Source organism: Zeugodacus cucurbitae, chromosome 3 (genome assembly GCF_028554725.1).
Source record: "Zeugodacus cucurbitae isolate PBARC_wt_2022May chromosome 3, idZeuCucr1.2, whole genome shotgun sequence".
In the NCBI taxonomy this organism is placed as follows: Eukaryota; Metazoa; Arthropoda; class Insecta; order Diptera; family Tephritidae; genus Zeugodacus; species Zeugodacus cucurbitae.
This window is the reverse complement of record NC_071668.1, coordinates 6685566-6704936: the sequence shown is the minus strand read 5'-3', so window position 1 is coordinate 6704936 and position 19371 is coordinate 6685566. Positions and strand designations below refer to the sequence as shown.

The 19371-nt window shown below is 33.4% G+C and overlaps 1 protein-coding gene and 2 long non-coding RNA genes across 12 annotated transcripts; 2 read left to right on the top strand and 1 right to left on the bottom strand.

Annotated features, from left to right (window-relative positions):
- The first annotated feature begins 5879 nt into the window (after positions 1-5879).
- LOC128920277 (uncharacterized) lies at positions 5880-8263 on the top strand. Its single transcript, XR_008470385.1, has 2 exons — positions 5880-6187; positions 6810-8263. It is a non-coding gene; the product is annotated as an uncharacterized LOC128920277 (long non-coding RNA).
- LOC128920278 (uncharacterized) lies at positions 7792-9017 on the bottom strand. Its single transcript, XR_008470386.1, has 2 exons — positions 8551-9017; positions 7792-8493 (listed from the first exon to the last, which is right to left on the bottom strand). It is a non-coding gene; the product is annotated as an uncharacterized LOC128920278 (long non-coding RNA).
- A 130-nt stretch (positions 9018-9147) lies between these two features.
- LOC105217920 (ras-related protein Rab-5B) lies at positions 9148-18836 on the top strand. 10 transcript variants are annotated; one of them, XM_011193170.3, is made up of 6 exons: positions 9148-9333; positions 14263-14910; positions 14982-15102; positions 15795-15963; positions 17397-17516; positions 17606-18836. In XM_011193170.3, the coding sequence occupies exons 2-5, from the start codon at positions 14642-14644 to the stop codon at positions 17501-17503; spliced, it is 666 nt and encodes a 221-aa protein (XP_011191472.1). In that variant the 5' UTR covers positions 9148-9333; positions 14263-14641; the 3' UTR covers positions 17504-17516; positions 17606-18836. The 10 variants fall into 10 exon arrangements, with proteins under 10 accessions (XP_011191472.1, XP_011191471.1, XP_054083286.1 ...); XM_011193169.3 differs by having other exon boundaries at positions 17582-18836; XM_054227311.1 differs by lacking the exon at positions 9148-9333 and adding an exon at positions 9644-9796.
- The last annotated feature ends 535 nt before the right edge of the window (positions 18837-19371 follow it).

Genomic DNA, 19371 nt, shown 5'->3' with positions numbered 1-19371 from the left:
CATTAAACAGCGCGAGCGTTAGTGTGTGTGTGTGCTTTCTTTCTTTGCGCGCTTTTCTTTCTTTTTTTTTCGATTTGCCTATATTCAGTGTCGCAAACAAATGTATATATGTACATATGTATGTATTTCGCTTGTCTTGCATGTCTGTGCGTCGATCACCTCTAGCAAAGCTGACTTTATTTATTGTATCTGCGCGCTTCGTTCGTTCTTTATTTTCTTAGCTATTTTTATACTACGTCTGCCCAATTTTTTTGTTGTTTTTAGTTTTGCCTTTTGGTTTCTCTGGGTGATCCGCGCAGATTTCGAAAAACGTCAAAGCGAAAATGCGCAGAAATGTCACTTTCAAATGCTGAAATGTGGTTGAAATGGCTGAAGCAGAGCTAAGCACTAATGGATGAACGAATGGACGGACAGAAGGCTGGTGGCGCGGTTAAGCAAGTTACGTACACAGAAGTATTTATGTAGAAGAATGTGTATATATGTAAAAATACATATGTATTTCAATACCCTCCGACTTTAGTTTATTCAAACTCTAGCGTCTTGACGTGCTGCTGACAGCTATAGTCTGACATGTCAAAGAAAGGCCTTGAGCGTGCTTGAAACAGGTAGTAAGGGATCAATTAGGACATTAATTTGCTTAAGGCCGAAGCAAATTTATAAAAAAAAAACATTTGTAAAAAAGTTATACATATATTCTAGACTCCTATTTTTTATGGAGTTTAACCATAGCATATTCAGTTCGCTCAATTCATTTAAAAATATTTCATTTGACAGCTGTCATAATCTATATGTTTTGAAATGCTGTGAGAGTTTTTGTTTTAAATGCGACTGTATAAGTATAACCCATTAGCCCGCAGAAATCACACTACGGTCGACTCTCGTTAATTCGAAACTCGAGGGACTCTTGAAATATTACGAATTATCGAGCGTTTGAAATATCAAATGGTTCGAAATTTCTGAAAATGAAATTTGTAGAGAGAAGCTTTGTAAGGTATCAAATGAGCATCTTGCTTTCTTAACAGACACCTGTGCCAAAGGTTCCGATGTATCGTCCTCATCTTCATCGTTACTTTGCGTATCTGTCGCAGATAAAATTTCGCCATCGGTTAGTGAACCTGAGACAGCAACATTTTCATCCACTTGAACAAAATCCGAAGAACTCACCCCGTTGATGTCAACTAATGGTTCTATTGCTAAAAATTCTTTTGCGACATCACTCTTCTTCTCACCTTCTTCTACTTTTTCGATTAACTTTTTCTTTTCAGCAATCGTCAAACATTTATACTTTCTAGGGATCATAACTAACGCTAACTTTTAATCTGCATACCAACGAAAGAGTAACAGTAACTGAATAACTAAACAAACCAATTCGTGAGAAGTGTGTGCGTCAAATAGTCAAACTAATCATAACAAAAACAAAGGCTCGTGTATCTTGATACAAGTTTGAACTTGTCGCAAAATGTATGTACTTACAATCTTTCCGTCTCTTCTCTCTGCAACTTTGAATTGTCGAGTGTTGGACGCTGATGAGTTCGAATTAACGCGTCGTTTTGTTAAATAGCAATGATTTTTTCATTCCAATTACCAAGTGTATGAAAATGTATTGATTTAGTTCGAAATATAAAGAGATTTAGTAGGGAACTCGTGATAACTTTGAATTATAGAGAGGTTCGAATTATCGCAGGTTTGAATTAATGAGAGTCGACTGTACATCATTTTAAATATACCAAACAACTTCGTTGGAAGTGTACAAAAGCTTTAGATTTATAAATTTTAATCTTCAGTTTCAGAGTATAGTTTAAAAAACATTTTTGAACTTTTACAAAATCTTCAGATTTCTAAGTTTGAGTTTTCAGTTTTCAGAAATTGGTTTCAAAAACATTTTTGAACTTACAAAATCTTTAGGTTTCTAAGTTTAAGTTTGCAGTTTTCGGAAATTTTTTTTCAAAAACATTTTTGAACTTAAAAAAATCGGTTTTTTAGATTTATAATAATTAATAATTAGTTTTTTACCGCATCTCTCAGCTATAATTCTTAAAAACAAATATTTTCCAAAGTGATTATTACAAATTTTGTGATTCACACACAAGTCTAAGCGTTAGGTAATCTAGCACCAGCCCACTCATTCGTCGCGGTCACACTTTTCTGCTTCTCCCTAGGCACATTCACACAAATATACAAATTCAAATATTTTTCTTCGTTTTGTGTCATTAATTTCACTTTATTGCCGTCACTTGTGATTTGTCGCGCTTGTAGTGGTTAATTCGCTAAAAAAATATATATTACATATATACTTGTGTCTATAATCTTCATTTAATTACTTGTCTGTGTTTTCTTCAATTTTTATTTTCTGAATTCATTTTATTCATTGCCAACCCTCTTTCAGGTGCTTACGTTCATCAAATGCTTGATGATTTAGTTAAAACTGTATTTATGTATAGTATATATTTTACAAGCACGGGTTATCAAAAAGAAAGAATAAAAATTAAATGAAAAAAGCTTTCGAAATAGTATTGAGATTTTCAAAGATGTTGCGGCATTGAGGTGGACTTTTTCAAAACCATAAAAAAGGAACTTTAGATAATTTTTATGAATTCGTCAGATTTATACAAATGGTCATTTGTTCAAATTAAAAAAAGGACAAGGGTTGTTAGAAGACGAACAAAATAGCTATATGGGTCTATAATTATTTTCCCCCCTGTCATCGTCCAAACCCGTCCTAAAAATTGCTCTTGGAGTAGATTTTGTGCATTATCTTCGATTCGTCACTTTTTTATTAACCTAAATAGATTAAGCTGACCTCTCTTTCCAAATTGTCTTGCAAAAGCAACAACAAATTTATAGAGTTAGATTGGAAAAGATAGTATTTTTTCTTTAACCTATTCCCATACTGTTTTTTCGAATCAATGTTTCGTTCTAGAATATACAAAAAAAAAATTATAAAAATATCAAGCAAAAACAAGAAAAAACGTTAACTTCGGCTGTACCGAAGCTAATATACTCTTCACAGGTGCATTTGTGTTTAAGCAAATCTAAAGACGTAAGAAAAAGTAAGTAAAAAAAAGAAAACATTTTACTAATTCTTTTTAGCCGGGTTGTTTGCTAGAAACATTAAGGTTATTCAGTTAACCGATCTGAACAATTTCTTCGGAGATTATATTATTACCTTAAACAGTCAAATTTCGTGAAGATACCACGTCAAATGCGAAAATTTTCCATACAAGCCATTGATTTCGATCGTTCAGTTTGTATGGCAGCTATATGATATAATGGTCCGATATCGGTAGTTCCGACAAATGAGCAGCTTCTTGAAGAGAAAATAACATCTGCAAAATTTCAAAACGAAATCTTAAAAACTGAAGGACTAGTTCGTATATATACACACAGACAGACGGACATGGCTAAATCGACTGAGTTCAACATACTGATCATTTATATATATACTTTATAGGACCTCCGAAGCTTCCTTCTGGGTGTTACAAACTTCGTGACAAACTTAATATACCCTGTTCAGGGTATAATGAGCTCGGTTTTGCTTACAACATACAGGTAGGTTTCATTTTTAAAGTTGGTTGGCTTTGATATAGCTTAATAGCAGACGAAAGAAGTCATATGTCTGTTTATAGAGCCACAGTGTTACATCAATATTTTTTATCAGATTTTTGGGCTTCTTTCTTAATTATATTCTTAAAATAATTAATTTAATTATCGAAAATATATCAGCTCCACACAAATGTATTGACTCACGCTATAAATAAACTTTTATATAAACCGCTTAGTAGAATAATTGCTTGCAACATGCATTACCCATTGTCTACAAAGTAATTTTTCAATGGACGGCATTATCAAAAGACGCTGAACTCAAGTTATCTACTTTCTGTAGTTCTATTTAGTTGTTTCTTTTTTACTTTTGCCATTTATTGTGATTGTACAATGCGCTTGTAAATATGCAAGTATTCTTGTGAGCATGTACATATATATGTATGTAAATTATATGTTTTTGATGCCACAAAGCGCATTTATTTGCTCCGAACAATTTTAATTAAGGTTAAAATAGCAAAAGCGACGCATCCATGTGCGTCTTGAAATAGACGGGTTTGTATACATACATACTATATATTCGTATATATCTAAAATATGTTTGTTTGACTGTATGTCTGTCTGCATTTGCGTGGCTAAAGACTAAAGAATAAATAAATATTCGCAGGCTTTTGTGTGCGCCACGAAATTGACGCGAATTAGTCTAAAAACATATTTTTGAAAACATTTTAATTGCACAATAGAGCACAAATGTCCACTGAAATGTGGGCCTGAAGGCAAGAATAATGTTCACAGATATTTGCTTATTATATAACAAGTCGTTAGAATTCTTTTATAAAAAAAAAAATTTGAGAAATATTTAACAAATGTGTTTGTAATTAAACAAAATGATGAAAAAATTAAAGCATTGTATACAATTTTAATTAGACAAATTGTAAACACATGTTCTGCAACAAAAACAAAAAAACAAAAAAACAAAAAATAAAATAAAAAATAAACGAATAAAATTTACAAGCACGCATATCCATAAAAAAACAACAAATCTTGTACACATTTATCCCACCAATTAGCCATGTTGTGAACTCAATTAACTAGCAACAACAAATTAAATATGTATTCACCTATTAATCTGCGACTAATTAATCGTGAATTGCTGTTACGTTCAGTTTATGTCAAAAACGCCACGAAAAGCAATAAAATGTATGATTTTATTTCACCACAAATCGCATAAGTGCGCTAGCAACCCCTCTACGAGTCTGAGTGGCATGGAACCACGCCTCACCCGCCGCCACCCGCCACCTAACACTTCTGGCAGGCACACGTCGCTGCTGCGTCTGCATCATAAATTAAGAAAGTATGGAGTTTTGCCAATAAGTTTTCTGGACATCTTCCCATTCAGGCACACGCCTCAGCGTCTGTCGGTGGTTGCCTGCCACTAGCTAGCGCCAGCTTTGTTGCCGCTTGCCAAAAGAAATCAGCCGGATTTTGGCTTGTCGCCGAATCACCACTTGCCCATGCCTCCATGTTGCGCGCCCTCCCCGCCCTCACAACAATTCATTTTGCATTTATTACGTATTTACGTTTTTTAATTTATTTTGTATTGATATTGTTAAGGCTTACGGGGAGAGTTTGAGAAACTGGATTTCTATTTTTATATAATTGTAAGGTTATGTTTGCTGAATGTCTGTAGAACGCACGAATTGCCTTTCGCATTGTCTTAGGTCAGGGCTTCTTGCTTCGGCACAGTTGTGCTTTTGAGCTCATAAGTCAGTAAGTGAACGTTGTTGTAGTTGTAGCATCTCATAACTCATACGTTAACTGCTTATAAATTTACGGAGAGTTAGTAAAAGGGTTAAAGCAAGCGAGAGGAGAGATAGAAATTTCTGTGCGTTCATGTTGCGGTGGAATTAATTGCACACGGATGTGAATAATTGCTAAGTTTCATGAGGGCTACATGCTGTCTTTTGGTTTGGCTTAGTGGTTTTGCAGTAATATGGTAGTTAGTAGCTCGATTATGGACTGTCGATACTTAAATATCGAGCTTACAATGAAAAAGGAGTCTACGTAAGTGAGAAGAACCTCTGTGGATGTCTTGAAAACGTCTGAATTTTAGATTCTGGAAAATAAAAAAAATTAAGAATACAAAATTACGGCAAATTTTGAGGTTATCGTCAGATTTCATGCTCTAACTCAAACATTTTGGCGCCAGATATGAAGATATACCAAATCACTGGCTCATACATATGCAAAAATAAATAAAGAAACATTGAACAAAAAAAAAATAATTATCACAGTCACGTTTCCGTAAAAAAAAAACACACACACAAAAAATATTTTCATTCACACATTTTCTTCCTGCACTCACTATTTATATTTCACTTGCCAATTTCCAATTGTTCACGCACAACACAAATTTCATTGCCAAAATTAATTCGAATCGAGTGATGGTCAAACACCGCGCCCGCGACACACACCAACAACAACACCAGAAAAATTGGCAAACACCAACTTAAGAGGAGTGAAACACGGAGAAGCCTTGCCAAGGAATGTGCCCATAAACGCATGATAAAAATAAGAGGGGAAAAATAGAATATTGTGCTACATTACTGCTCCCCTTTGCTAGCAACCTGTTTCAGGCAATGAACCCGTTAGTGTCTTATATAATCGCGTGTTGGCAAACGCTTGATGTGTGCCAACGCCTAAATTCATTTTATGTTCGGTCCATCTGTGTATTTATCGGTTCTTATGCGTGAACACGTCCAAATGCGTTGTGTCAGGTTGCCAGATTTTGTGTGTTTTTGCTTTTTTGTAAGAAATTGTAAGTATAAATAGTTACAACTCCCCTACGCAATCGTCGATAGATTTGTTTTCGTATATTTTGCGCACGCAGCAATCGTAACAGGAAACTGTGCCAAGAAAATTGCAAAAACAAAACCAAAAAAACATTTGAAATCAGGTGTAAACATGAAAATATTTTTTTTTTTTATAAAAATAAAAATGAACCAATCATTAGGGTAATCTGAAATGATTGAGAAAGCTGAAATTTAGTTTTGAAAAAAAAAAAAAAACAGTTGAAAAAAGCTAATTTTGAAGATATGAATATTTTTGGCTATACTTGTTTTAAATTTTAAAAATTGTTTTATATTATATTGTATTTTAGTAATTTTTTTGTAATTTTAAATAATTTTTATTACATATTTTTTTAATTATTTTTATTATAAAATTAGATTTTCATAACTAATTCTCATATTATTTATCTCTCATTGCAGGCGTGCAACTACTCTCCAGCCAAACAACAATTTTACCAGCAGTTAACATAAGCAAAACACCTAACCTCAAATACATGTATTCAAGCAACACACATAAATCTCACCGATTGGCAATTACTACACTGCAGTTAAGCGCAAACATATGTACGTCTACGTCACTGGTATTGACCAACCAATGGCGTGCGGCGGTTTCGCTTGCTGCCGCGCCGACACACACTCCAACGACCGAATGAAAAAATTCACCACCGGAAATGCATTTCACTCGGCAAAGGCAAACGAAATACGATTTCCACACAGCTATGTCTTGCACTCATGCGATTTGTGCTGATGCGCCATGTCGAAGAGAGAGAGAGAGTAGGATTGTAAGTAGTATTTAGTGTTTAAGGAAGGCGTCACTCATACGCTTGATTGTAGGACATAGCTTACGCTTTTGCCGTTTGAACTATGTATACATCCAGTACGTGAAATTTCGGAGCGCTTGGAGTAGTGGTGTTGGTGGTTGAGTGGTAGCCACACGCTGAGATTGGTGTACGTGTGTGTGAAAGCGCGAGAGCGCCAAGTAGTATGAGAGCGTAGTGGCCTTTAAAGCAACAACAACGCGAATTTGCATTGCGCTCATTGGCTGCAAGCACCATAAAGGATGTGGAAGTAATGCTTGGTGTCGACTACCATGCTGGCCAATCAGAGAGGTGCCGAACACATATGTAAGCGGTTACTTGTACGTTATCCTTAGCTGCTTGCGGTGAAATCAAAGTAATGCTACGAAAGGTGTATTGCGGAGTAGTTGTTGTATTTATTACAATGGCTTGGAGGACAGCGTACACTTGCCAAAGTTAGCAAAATAATTTTTGGCTCTGTCGCTGTTTTCTGTAAATATTTCAGCCAAACTAGTATAACGTTTACCAAGATTCTGTAGAAAGATATGATTGTTAATCAAAATGTATTATGTTTCTTGCGATTTACATGAAATTAAATTTATATATTCACTTAGTCAGGCTTGTATATAGTGCATAGTATATAAAGTTATGTAAACATTTGTAATTAGCGTATTGTCTCTAACTCTAACTTTAGTTATTTGCAGTTCTAGCCCTTTAAGAAGCTTGTACGTCTTATTGATAGTCACCTGGCCGCGGTAACGGTGTTGCGTGGAAAACAACATCGCGTCCACTCACCGTCCGCATTTTTTATTTAAGATTTATATTTTTAATTTAAATTTCATCCAATAATCACATAAACATACATTTAAGATTATGACAGAAACAAAATCAAATAATACTCACATACTCAAGTAAATTATTACTGTCATATACTCGTAAATACTTAATTACTCATATTACGTAAATTGTAGTAAATAGTTTTACGTAACCAACGTAATAATGTTCAGAAGAATGTGGAGAATATTGAAATTGAATAAAGGTTGAAAAAACTGTAAAGCTCTCGACAGCGGAACAGCAGATATTTGTGTTTAATTTCGGCTCATTTGTGTGGTAAATATATAACTTATTTAAGTACAATTATTCTTACCTATTTTTTAAAACCGCTAGTTGACGGTAAGCTTAGTGTAGCGTCTACTGAAGCTGCAAACACTTCGCCGGCACTACTTAAGAGTGTCGCAGCGTTAAAACATAACCTCATAATTTTTAAGACAACCGCCGGAGTTTTAAAATATGCTCTAAAATACTCGCTTCGCTTCCAATTCCAGTATTAGTAGAATATATATCTATTAAATGTCATTTCTTACCAATTCTTCAAATACTACATGAACTCCGGATGTGGCGTTCTCAACGATACTTGCACAATTGGGGATTCGCTGTACAGAAGTCTCACTAGCTTGTATTTTTAATGTATTTCTTTTTTCACTAGATCATATTTACTTTAAATGAACTTTGATTACCTTGAAACGTTATATAAACCAATAATACAATTAATTTTCGCCTTTATTAATAATTTATAAAGAAATTCCACTCAGCCAAGCGTAACTATTTTCTAATGGCAGTGTACATACAGACGTTTTGAAAGAAAGCGTCGTTTTACGCGCTGAAAACGCTTATAGCCGTGCCAAAAACCACTTTTGCTTGCATATTTCTTCTCCTGGCGTAAATTGAAGTTTTGTCTCAACAGATGTCGCTGTCAGCATTTTACGCCAGCTGGACGTTAACTCAGTATATTGGTGAAAAGAACGTTTATATATGCTTATTTAACTATCATTTAACAAGATAAAACAGTTTTTACTAAGACTAATGACAACTTTTGTTAATAATTTCACATAAAATTAATCATACGTCTGCTCATCACTAGGCCGATAACCGTTTGGCAATCAACAATCAGTTTTACTCGATACATTTGCTGTTGTCATCACCACATAACACGTATTGTACGGTTTGCGATTTGGGCGAGAAAGTGCTGTTTTCATTAAAGAATAATCATTATATTGTGCATTCCGTGAAGAAAATTATTTTGGAAAAGAGGCGGCTTTTCAAGCCCACAGTTAAACAATAAAAGTGAAGGAAAACATATTGTAAAGGTGATTGTGCAATTTTTGCCCTTTCGGGCACTTCATTAGTAAAAACCGATTGTTATTGGAGAAACGATGTAATTTTGGATTTTTCCATAAAAAATTTGTGAACGATGAACGAGTCATCGCAATGATGGTGGTGTTTGTGGATGCTAGAGTAGTTAAAAGCAACAGGGGCATTGAGAGGGACTATCAGTTCAGCGCCATGAATATTTTTTTTTTATAATGACAGTTCACACGCATTCATCCAGCTGCAAGAGTGAAATGAATAATGCTTCAGAAATGATAAAAACATTGTGGGTGCAAAAGGTTGTTGTATGTGTTAGAGTAAGATAGCAAGCTGTGTTGGGTGGGTGACATTTGCTTTGCTGGGCATTGCAGTGCTGCCAAATCAGAGTGTTCGGAAGAAAGTGCATTTTTCAATTTGCTGTTCGCGAAATCTGTAAAATCGTAAAATCCCAGGAAAAGCAAAGTAAAATTAATAATTTGTTTAAAATTATAAAGAAATATTAAGTACGGACTACATTAGATATCTGTGTTCACTTAATTATTGTGAATTCGTGATCATATTGTGATATTTTGTATTCGGTGCAGTGGTGACGAGTTTCTCTTCCAGAAAGCGAAGTCAGTAGGGCTGCTGTGTTTGCCTGCTTTTGTTTAATTAAATTTACGTTTTCTTTGTATTGCTGGAACTAGCGCTTACGTCGCAATTTCATTTCGGCTTACGACTTAAAAATTACTAAAATATAATTTTGTTATACACCACGAAGGATTTATAAACTTATGTGACATGTTTTTCCTTGCATTATCCTTTGCCCAAGTGTGTTTTGCCTGATTTGCTATTTATTATCAATGAGCTATAGAAAACTACTTGGAATATTACTGAAGTACTGCAAATCCGCCCCATAGATGTAAGGCGCGGAGTGTTCGGTGATAACAGTGTAGATTACAAACGAATTTCAGTTTTTTTTTAGAGTATTCGTGTAAAACGTGTATGTTGCAAGAGTGGCTCTTAAGTTCGAGTATAGAAAAAGTTTATCGTGACAGGCCGTTTACTGTTCATATATGGGATGTGATTTCCATTTCACGCTCATATCTGAATAATTGTTGCGAGTAGTTAAATACTTTGAAATATTACTAGTGTATTGGAAACGCCCACTAACTTTCTGGAACAGTTTAATAAGTAGATACCTTAAAAATGTGAGAGCGCTGCATTCCACATTTATTTAAACAATATTAAATAGTTTATTAATTTTATAGTCAAGTAAAATATACGCGCATATTTATTGAAATATAGGAAAATGTAAAATAACGTCAAATCCTGCACTTGTTGACGTTTCTTATTCGTCTCTACCGCTTTGCTTTTCTCTCATGTTTCTCTATATCAGTTCTACGATGACGCATCGTTCGTCGTTGTGTATCGGCGTCAGCTGTTTTCCTTTATTAAATTTCACTGTGCGCTAAGTGCAATTCGTTCTCATAATTATGTGGTATATCTTATTGAATTTATCAGTTTGTTTAATTGATAAAACTTATACTGTGAGTTTGACATAAACAAATTGAGATTTGTTCCAAGGTTACCCCGCTATAGTGGTTACAAGTTTCCGATATTGCTTAAAGAGCTGCGGTCGGTGTTCGTGCGTATGGTATGATTTTCAGTAGTATTATTGCATTTTAATATACATTTGTCATTACGTTGCTAGTTTGCTATTGTATTTGAAGCTTAAAATGTATAATATGCACGTAACAAATACGCTCATATCTGTTAACATGCTCACTTAGTTTTTCAGATATCCAGCTGTCCAATGTGTACTTTGTCCTTGGAAGTAAACACAACTACATATTCACTCGTATAAATTTCCACACAAATGCGTGCAAAAATATAATTGCTTCGTTGCTGTAACGATACATTCAACTTAATGGAGTAGCAATGACGCGTTAGGTTTCGTATTTTAAATTTTTTTTTCATTTAATTTTGCGCATTTATACTAACAGATTATTTGTTTATACTTAAAGGTGCTTGGCACGATTTTATCGCTACCTCAGATATTCAGTTCTCGCAACGCGCATCACATGATCTCACAAACGCAGCTAACGTTGTTTGGTAGCGCCTATTTTGTTAGCTTTGAAGTGAGGAAAATATTTTTCTCAAATTGCTTACGGATTAGTTGCTATAATTGAAAACATATTTTTTTGCCTCTCGTTATAAACACAATCAATTATGGTGTTAAAAAAAATAACGTTTTTCTGAACGCTTTATTTCTTAAAATTGGGATACGTTTTTCATGTTTATGTGCATATTTATAAATATTTAACTTCGTAATTTCATAGATTTCAAGGTAATCTCTTATCAACAGCATTAAATAGTGCTCTTATATTGCAATCTAAACGCAACAACGTGCATTAAATTTTTGTTTTAACAATTAAGACATTGTATTTGAGCTTAATCTTCAGACACAGCTCTGCCTTTGTTCCATAAATGCCAAGCCATTTGTTTACATTGTTTATAAGTGTAATTGTGTATATATGAATGATATGCCATATACATAATTAACGTAAGTGTATTTTATTTATTTTAAACGTTTGTTGACTGAGATGGCTAATTTCTGCTTTTCTAGTGCTTAATTAGTACCCACACTTTAGACTGATATGCAAATAAATACATATATGTATATGTATTTTGCATGATTTCTTTTTCGCTTTTCGTATTTTTCCTTTATTTATTGCGGCATGTTTCTGCTGTTCTCAGCATTTTCTTTGCATTCATTCTCATTCTCATTGTTATTGAGTTATTGTTTAATTAAGTTTGCGGTTAATGCATTAGTTTTAAGTGGTCGAGACTGACTTCTAGGCAGCGCGGAGCAACGTAGTTTGCGCTCAAAGCAATGTGCATGTGCTGCGAAAATAATAAAAACAAAAATCGTGCAATTCATAAAGGAATTCACACATTACTACGCAACGCAAAAGCGGTTTCTTATTTTTACTTGATCTAAGCTATTGTAATGCATTTTTAATTCAGTATTTCATGCATAAATGTGTAAAGTGAAATTATAATTTTAAAACTTGGGAAATTAAGTTTGTTTGTGCCCAGGAGAGTTGCGATTGTAGCAACGAAATGGAGTGTGATTTATAATTCGCCTTTAATATTTGTGGAATATATTCTGTTGACTTAACAACAACAATACACCAAATAATCTCCCATAACAACAGTTACAAATTATTATATTATAACCGCTTGCCCAGTAGATCATTATAGATCATTCACCCAACAATTTGGTTTCTCTAATTCCTACTTACTTCTCTCGCTTTGTGGAACTCAACCAACAATTGTGTTTATCGCTTACAAATGTCAATGTCAGCGGAATTGTTAATATTATAGCAGTTGTTGAGAGGAAAACTGGTAAATCAGTTTAGTACTGCATATGAAAATCGTAAAAACACAAGTCAAAAAACAAAAGTCACACAGTAACTGAGGAAGTGGAGACGGGCAAACGTTACAATCATAAGATCGTACAAAGCACAAAAAATGAGCGTTACAGCGTAGCAGTCGTTAGCGCTATTGCCATTGGAAGCCCTACTAATCATGAGCGACTGTTGCTGTGAGCGTGCAAACAACAAGAAAAGAGGTTCAATAAAAATGAATGAAGATAGACGACAGACCAGACGACGTCAGTAGAAAGCAAAGTGGGGAGCAAAGAAATTGCAACAACAGTACATAACACTTGTCAGTTAAGTCTTACTAGCTGACAGCGTTGCTCTACTGCGTTCAAAGCGGATGTAGTGTGAAAATTATTAATATTATATTAATATAATATTTCGGGCAAAGTACGGCACAATGAGTGACCGGCATGCGTTTGACTGAACAACAATTGAACTCTACTAAATACAGCGGATTCTTTTTGTGTGTTCATACATATGTACATACATATATATTTTCTGTAAATGCACAACAAATGTTTAAATGTGTTTGTGTGTATGTTTGCATTAATGATTGAATATTTCTTACTATCGCATTGCGCATACATAAGTGTTTGTCTCTGTCAGCGGAAGTGTCGTTAAATTTCCTACCATTTAATAAGAGAAACAATTGCGTTGTGAGTTTTTAATTATAATTTTACTCCTACAATGCTTGCCATATACTTATGTGTGTAGATATGTATTTCTTTATTGGTATAGGTGTGCTAGCTTTGTTTTTAGTTACGCATACTTGTTGGTAATACCCACTGTAACTGCACAAATGACGAAATAATACAAACACGCTTTTGTCGCGTAACGATTTTTGCTATTGTTTTTAACGTTTTTATCATACTAGCTTTCTTTATTTTGAGTCCAGTGTTGTTGATTTGTATGGGAATTATGTACATATGTTCATATATATTTATATGTATGTGCACATCTATTAACTTTGTATATCTTATCAGCGTAGTAAATCTGATATATTAACAAACAAATTCTTTTGTTTAACAACGAATTGCGGTATATTTGAGAAATGTTTTAAAAAATTATTTTAATTACCAGTGAAAAGTTATCAAAATTAATTTTTTTTTTATGCTAAGGTACATACAATACAATGAATCATAGGCTGTTCTTCAATATGACATTGAATATTATGCTGTTAACTCTACAAGAATATTTGTTAGAAGTCGTAGGAACTTAATAAGAGTATAAATAGTTTATTTATTATTTTTTTTCGTATGAAAGTATTACTGAAATGAACGAATCCAACAATTTGTTGCCATAGTGTGAATTGTGACTTAATTTAAACGCAAATTAATTAATAAATATCGATCCCCAGCTATATGTCTACTCAAGCTGTTTCGCTCCAAAAGTCGGCAATTAACGCCATCGTGAAATAAAATTAATATAATATTCATAATTACATAAATTAATATCAATTACATATATTAATAAACAATTTCTCTCTGCTTCCCTTTGCAGTAGTGGTATCGAAAACATAAAAAAACAACACCTGACAACATCGGCCGTCCCTTTTGCGTAAAGGTTTGAACGTACTGCAGCTGCAAATCTAGTTACAATCCACACATTCGCATCCAAACGAACAAATACATTAGTTACAACAACAATACAAAGAACTAAAATTACAGAAAAAAAGTAATCAACAACAACAACAAGAACAACATAAATTTTTAGGCGAAGTTATAAAGTTATAAGCCAAACATTTGTGACTGCAGCAAAGTGGGAAGTGCCACTAAGCTAATAGAAAACAGTTGGCAAGTGAAGCAGCAGCAGCAGCAGCAGCAGCTCCAACACCCCAAAAGCATACCAATACAACTACAGCAAGAACAACAGCAAGAAAATGGCAACAACTGCACGTAGCGGTGGCAATGCCAGTGGCAGTACAGCTCAGCGTCCCAACGGTACACAGCAAAATAAGAATTGCCAATTCAAATTGGTGCTATTGGGCGAATCGGCGGTGGGCAAATCATCGCTTGTGCTACGCTTCGTTAAAGGGCAATTCCACGAATATCAAGAGAGTACGATAGGCGCTGCATTTCTAACACAAACCATCTGCATAGAGGATACGGTGGTCAAATTTGAAATTTGGGATACGGCCGGTCAAGAACGGTGGGTGGGCTGACTATACATACATGCATTACACATTTTTTAATATCTAATTAAAACGCTTTCCATTGCAGATATCACAGCTTAGCTCCTATGTACTATCGTGGTGCTCAAGCCGCCATCGTGGTGTACGATATACAAAATCAAGACAGTTTTCAGCGTGCAAAAACCTGGGTCAAGGAACTGCATAAACAAGTGAGTTTCCGCAAAACAACAAAAACCAAAAAAAAAAAAAATACAAAAAAGTGTGAAACTGTTGCTGATGCCACTGATTTGCTGTTGGCGTCAAAATTACATTCTTATATAATTATGATTTTTTTTGTTTTTCAATTGCGGTTAATGATCGTGCGCCAAATATGTATGACAATAACGCTGCATAAAATTAACATTCAGATTTATACATTATTGAGTGTGGTCACTGACCGCAAATCCAACCAACCCAAGCTCTCAGCTCAGTTTATTTGTGGCTCGCTCATTGATTAAAATTAAATTTGTAGAAATATGTGTGTGTTGTATTGCAATTTTTAAACACAAAAAATACGTGATCTTTATGCCAGAGCATGTATTTGAATAGTGGGCGTTTTGTAATATTTGCTGATAAAGTAGTTATATTGATAAAAAATGATGTAGTAGCGACCTTGTCCACTTCAACACATTCAAAAGCATATTGTTGTTGTTGTACTCAGATAAAATATTCTCAAAATGGTTTTTGTAAATAATTTTGCACTACTTCGCGGTTACATAGATCTCTGTTTGCTTAAAAACTCCCGAATTAGTTAAATAAATGAAAACATGGTTTTATTTATATTTTTCTATATAATAGTCTTTACTTTAATATCTGAGTTGTAAGTTGTAAACTAAATTTATCTTGTTTTTTTCCTCTTCAGGCATCGCCGAACATTGTTATTGCCCTGGCTGGCAATAAAGCGGATTTATCAAATATGCGTGTTGTAGAATACGAAGAAGCAAAGCAATATGCCGAAGAGAACGGTCTACTCTTTATGGAGACGTCGGCAAAAACGGGAATGAATGTGAATGATATATTCTTAGCTATTGGTAAGTCATAACTAAGCCATAAAAAGAGTTATAAAATTTGGTATAAAGGATCGCACTAGGAAGGGGCATATTTGGATATAATGAAATTCGGTACATAATACTTTCTTGACACCCTAATGACACGGATGGAAAATGTGCGAAGTCGGTTCACAACAGCGACCACTTGCAATATAGCTCAATTAAGAATTCCATCTGATTCCTCAATTTATAATATATAATACATTAGGAACCAATGAAAATTGCGGAATAAATACTGTATTTGAATTGTGGCATCACTTGGGGAAAATTTGTCGAAATCAGATTATAACTTTTCAATGCCCCGGATATCTAACATGATGAACTCAGTGCCAAAGGGTAATTTTTCACCGAAAATATCGGTAAATCTCTCAATTATTTTAATGTAATTCATAGGGAATCTTTTTCTTTCGATAGTGTGTCTCTGTACTAGAAATGGTTAAAATCGTGTCATAACTTCCCCTAGCTCTCATATAGCTAATTATATGATTTGAAAAAATACGGTGGGCTTTTTACCGCATGTATCGTAATAAAATGTGAGATATCTTAGCAAAATTAAGAGAGCGTACAGTCTTGGATATAGTGTACCTTGTTAGTGAAAATGAAAGACAAATCGGTTCAGGAATTACCTTAGCCCTCTCGTACTATTTATGACGAATTTCGTTATTCTAGTGGACTTTATGCCGAATATATGGGCCTAATTGTGTGTTATCTTAATAAAATTTGATCATAAATTGCGAGAGTATAAAATGTTTGATTGCATCCGAACTTAGTTTTGTCTTACTTGTTTTTAAATTTGTTTGTTATATTTTTTTAAGTATTTTATTTTCTCTTCTTTATTAGTGATTATGATAAATGAAATTAAATTTTTTTTTTGATTTTTTAAATATTTAGATTTTTTTAAATTATTTATTTTAAAATTTTTTACTTTTCTTGTTTTTGATTTATCTTATTTATAACGCTGTACAACACTCGGCTGGGTATTGGACCAAACTAATTTTTTCCGGAGATTGAGTCATAAGTAAAAAATACAATTTTTTGATTTTTGAAAATAGTCTCCAAAATCGAAATATTTAGATTCGAAGTTCGAAAAAGGACATTTTTAAAAAAAGACCTACTAAAAAATTCAAAATATAGATAAAATCTAAATTTTTTTTTTTAATTCCTTGGTATATAAAACTTTTCGGTCCAGGTTATATGACAGATGTTATAAGGGGTCCAGTATTTTACGATATATATATTTTTTTTCGAAGATTAAACTTTGACCCTTAATAGCATCTTGCATCTTGCATCATGTTTATTTTATTTTATTTATTTAATATTATTATAATTTTTATTAATATTCTTACATATAATCATTTCATTGAATTTCCGCTTTCACTAAAATAATTGTTTTCCTTCTCCATCACTCTTTACAGCTAAGAAGTTACCTAAAAACGATGGAGCACACAATCAAGGCGCTCCTGCTGGTAGAAGGCTGAATGAAAATGAAAATACCCGACAAACAAACAATTGCTGCAAGTGATGTCCTTTTGTAGGTGTGTATACCATATATAGATCTCATATATCCCTCAAATTGCATACTTACAAACACTAATTTCAGATATGTGCTTTTATCTACTTGCAGAAAATGAAATTTCCAATGAGAGATTTGAAAAAATTATGCTGATAATTATAAATAAAAAAATAAATATTTAAATTACAATTAAAAAACAGAAAAAGAAACAAAAACAAAAACAAACAAGAATTAGCAAGCAGAAACAAAAGTAAGGATGTTGGATGTAGAGTGGGCAGAGCAACCAATAATAATAATATTAAAAAATATATAAAATTTAAATTATGAAAAATTATGATAATATGATGGTAAATGCTATGGAAATAGTTTAAAATAAAGTCACATTAAAAATAGAAAAGCAGAAAATGAGAAAATGAGAAAAAATACTAACGAGAAAAACCATACCATACCAAAACAGGAACAAAAACGCTCCCCTTTTCAGCTACACCCTCATTCGCGCATCAAACAGCAGCGTAACATATAAACTATACACAACTGTCTGTGTGACAGTTCCAACACAGCACCCCACCCCCTCTCGTACCCACAACGACATTTGAATGCATACAGCGTTTCATGTATGTTTCAGTTACTCCGCATAAAAGGCAAAAATATACAAAATCAGCGAATGCAATAATTTTGAATACTGCAAATGAAAGTTAAAAGCGTCAACTTTTTCAGTAAAAGCTACAGAAAACACACAAAATGAGAAAAACAATAAATATAAATTAAATTAAATTAAAGCAAAGCGAAACACACACAAGACATACACATGCACTGCAAAGTATAGCTTAATGAGTAACGAGAGAGACGTATGGTCGGTCGGTCGGTTGAAATTTTCGTGCTGAGATCACGTTTATGGCAACGTTACAAATTCCAGGCAACAGCTGTCAACATTCTGAGTTCGCGTTGTTGTTGTTGTTATTAATATACACGTACATATGTATACAAGCTGGTGTGTGTTGGTATGGCGCAGCTTTTTGCAAGTTTCCTGTTGGGTTACAACGTTTCTATGGGCGCAAAAGCGCATACAAAACACACTCACATTCATACATACAGACAGACAGTTGCATATGTATGTACATTTGCATGTAAATATTTGCAAGCAAACATACAAACACACACAATTAAATATATTTTCGCGTCGCCGATCGCTGTAAAGTAAAGGTAGCATTGCTTTTTATTTTCCATTCTTGTTGTTGTTTCTTTTCTTTTTTTTGTTTTCTGTTTTGGGCCAAGTCAATTTTTTGCATGTGTGTCAAGCAAGCAATTCGCTCTAATCTCTTATTAGCAATTCCAAATTGAACTACACTTTCGGTTAGTAGTATGTATAAGCCAGAAATTTACTATTAGAATGCAACATTTGTAAGTGGTGTGTTGAAGACGGAACGAAAGTATGCTGTTTACATATAAGTATACATAAATATATATACAAAAATATATGTATACATATTTACAGTAATTGTGTAATACTTATTTCACATTTATTAATTAAATATTAAAAGAAAAACAAAAAAACTATTATAATATTAATTATTATTATTGTTTAAAATTTGTATATGTATGTGTATGCAGATGAAAATTATAAAAATTTATTTTTTAATCGAAAATAAAAAAAAATTACGAATAATATTTTCCAATTATACATAAATCAATTTACTATTATGTTGTATGTATGAAAACAAAAACAATAATAATAATAAAGAAAAATTGCGAGAAAATGAATATCATATAATCATAATGGTGTTGCAGCGAATTCATAAATATCATATCATTCATTAAATATTTTTGAAGAAAACACTGTTAAACTTAAGCTTACTACATGCCTTGACTACAATGAA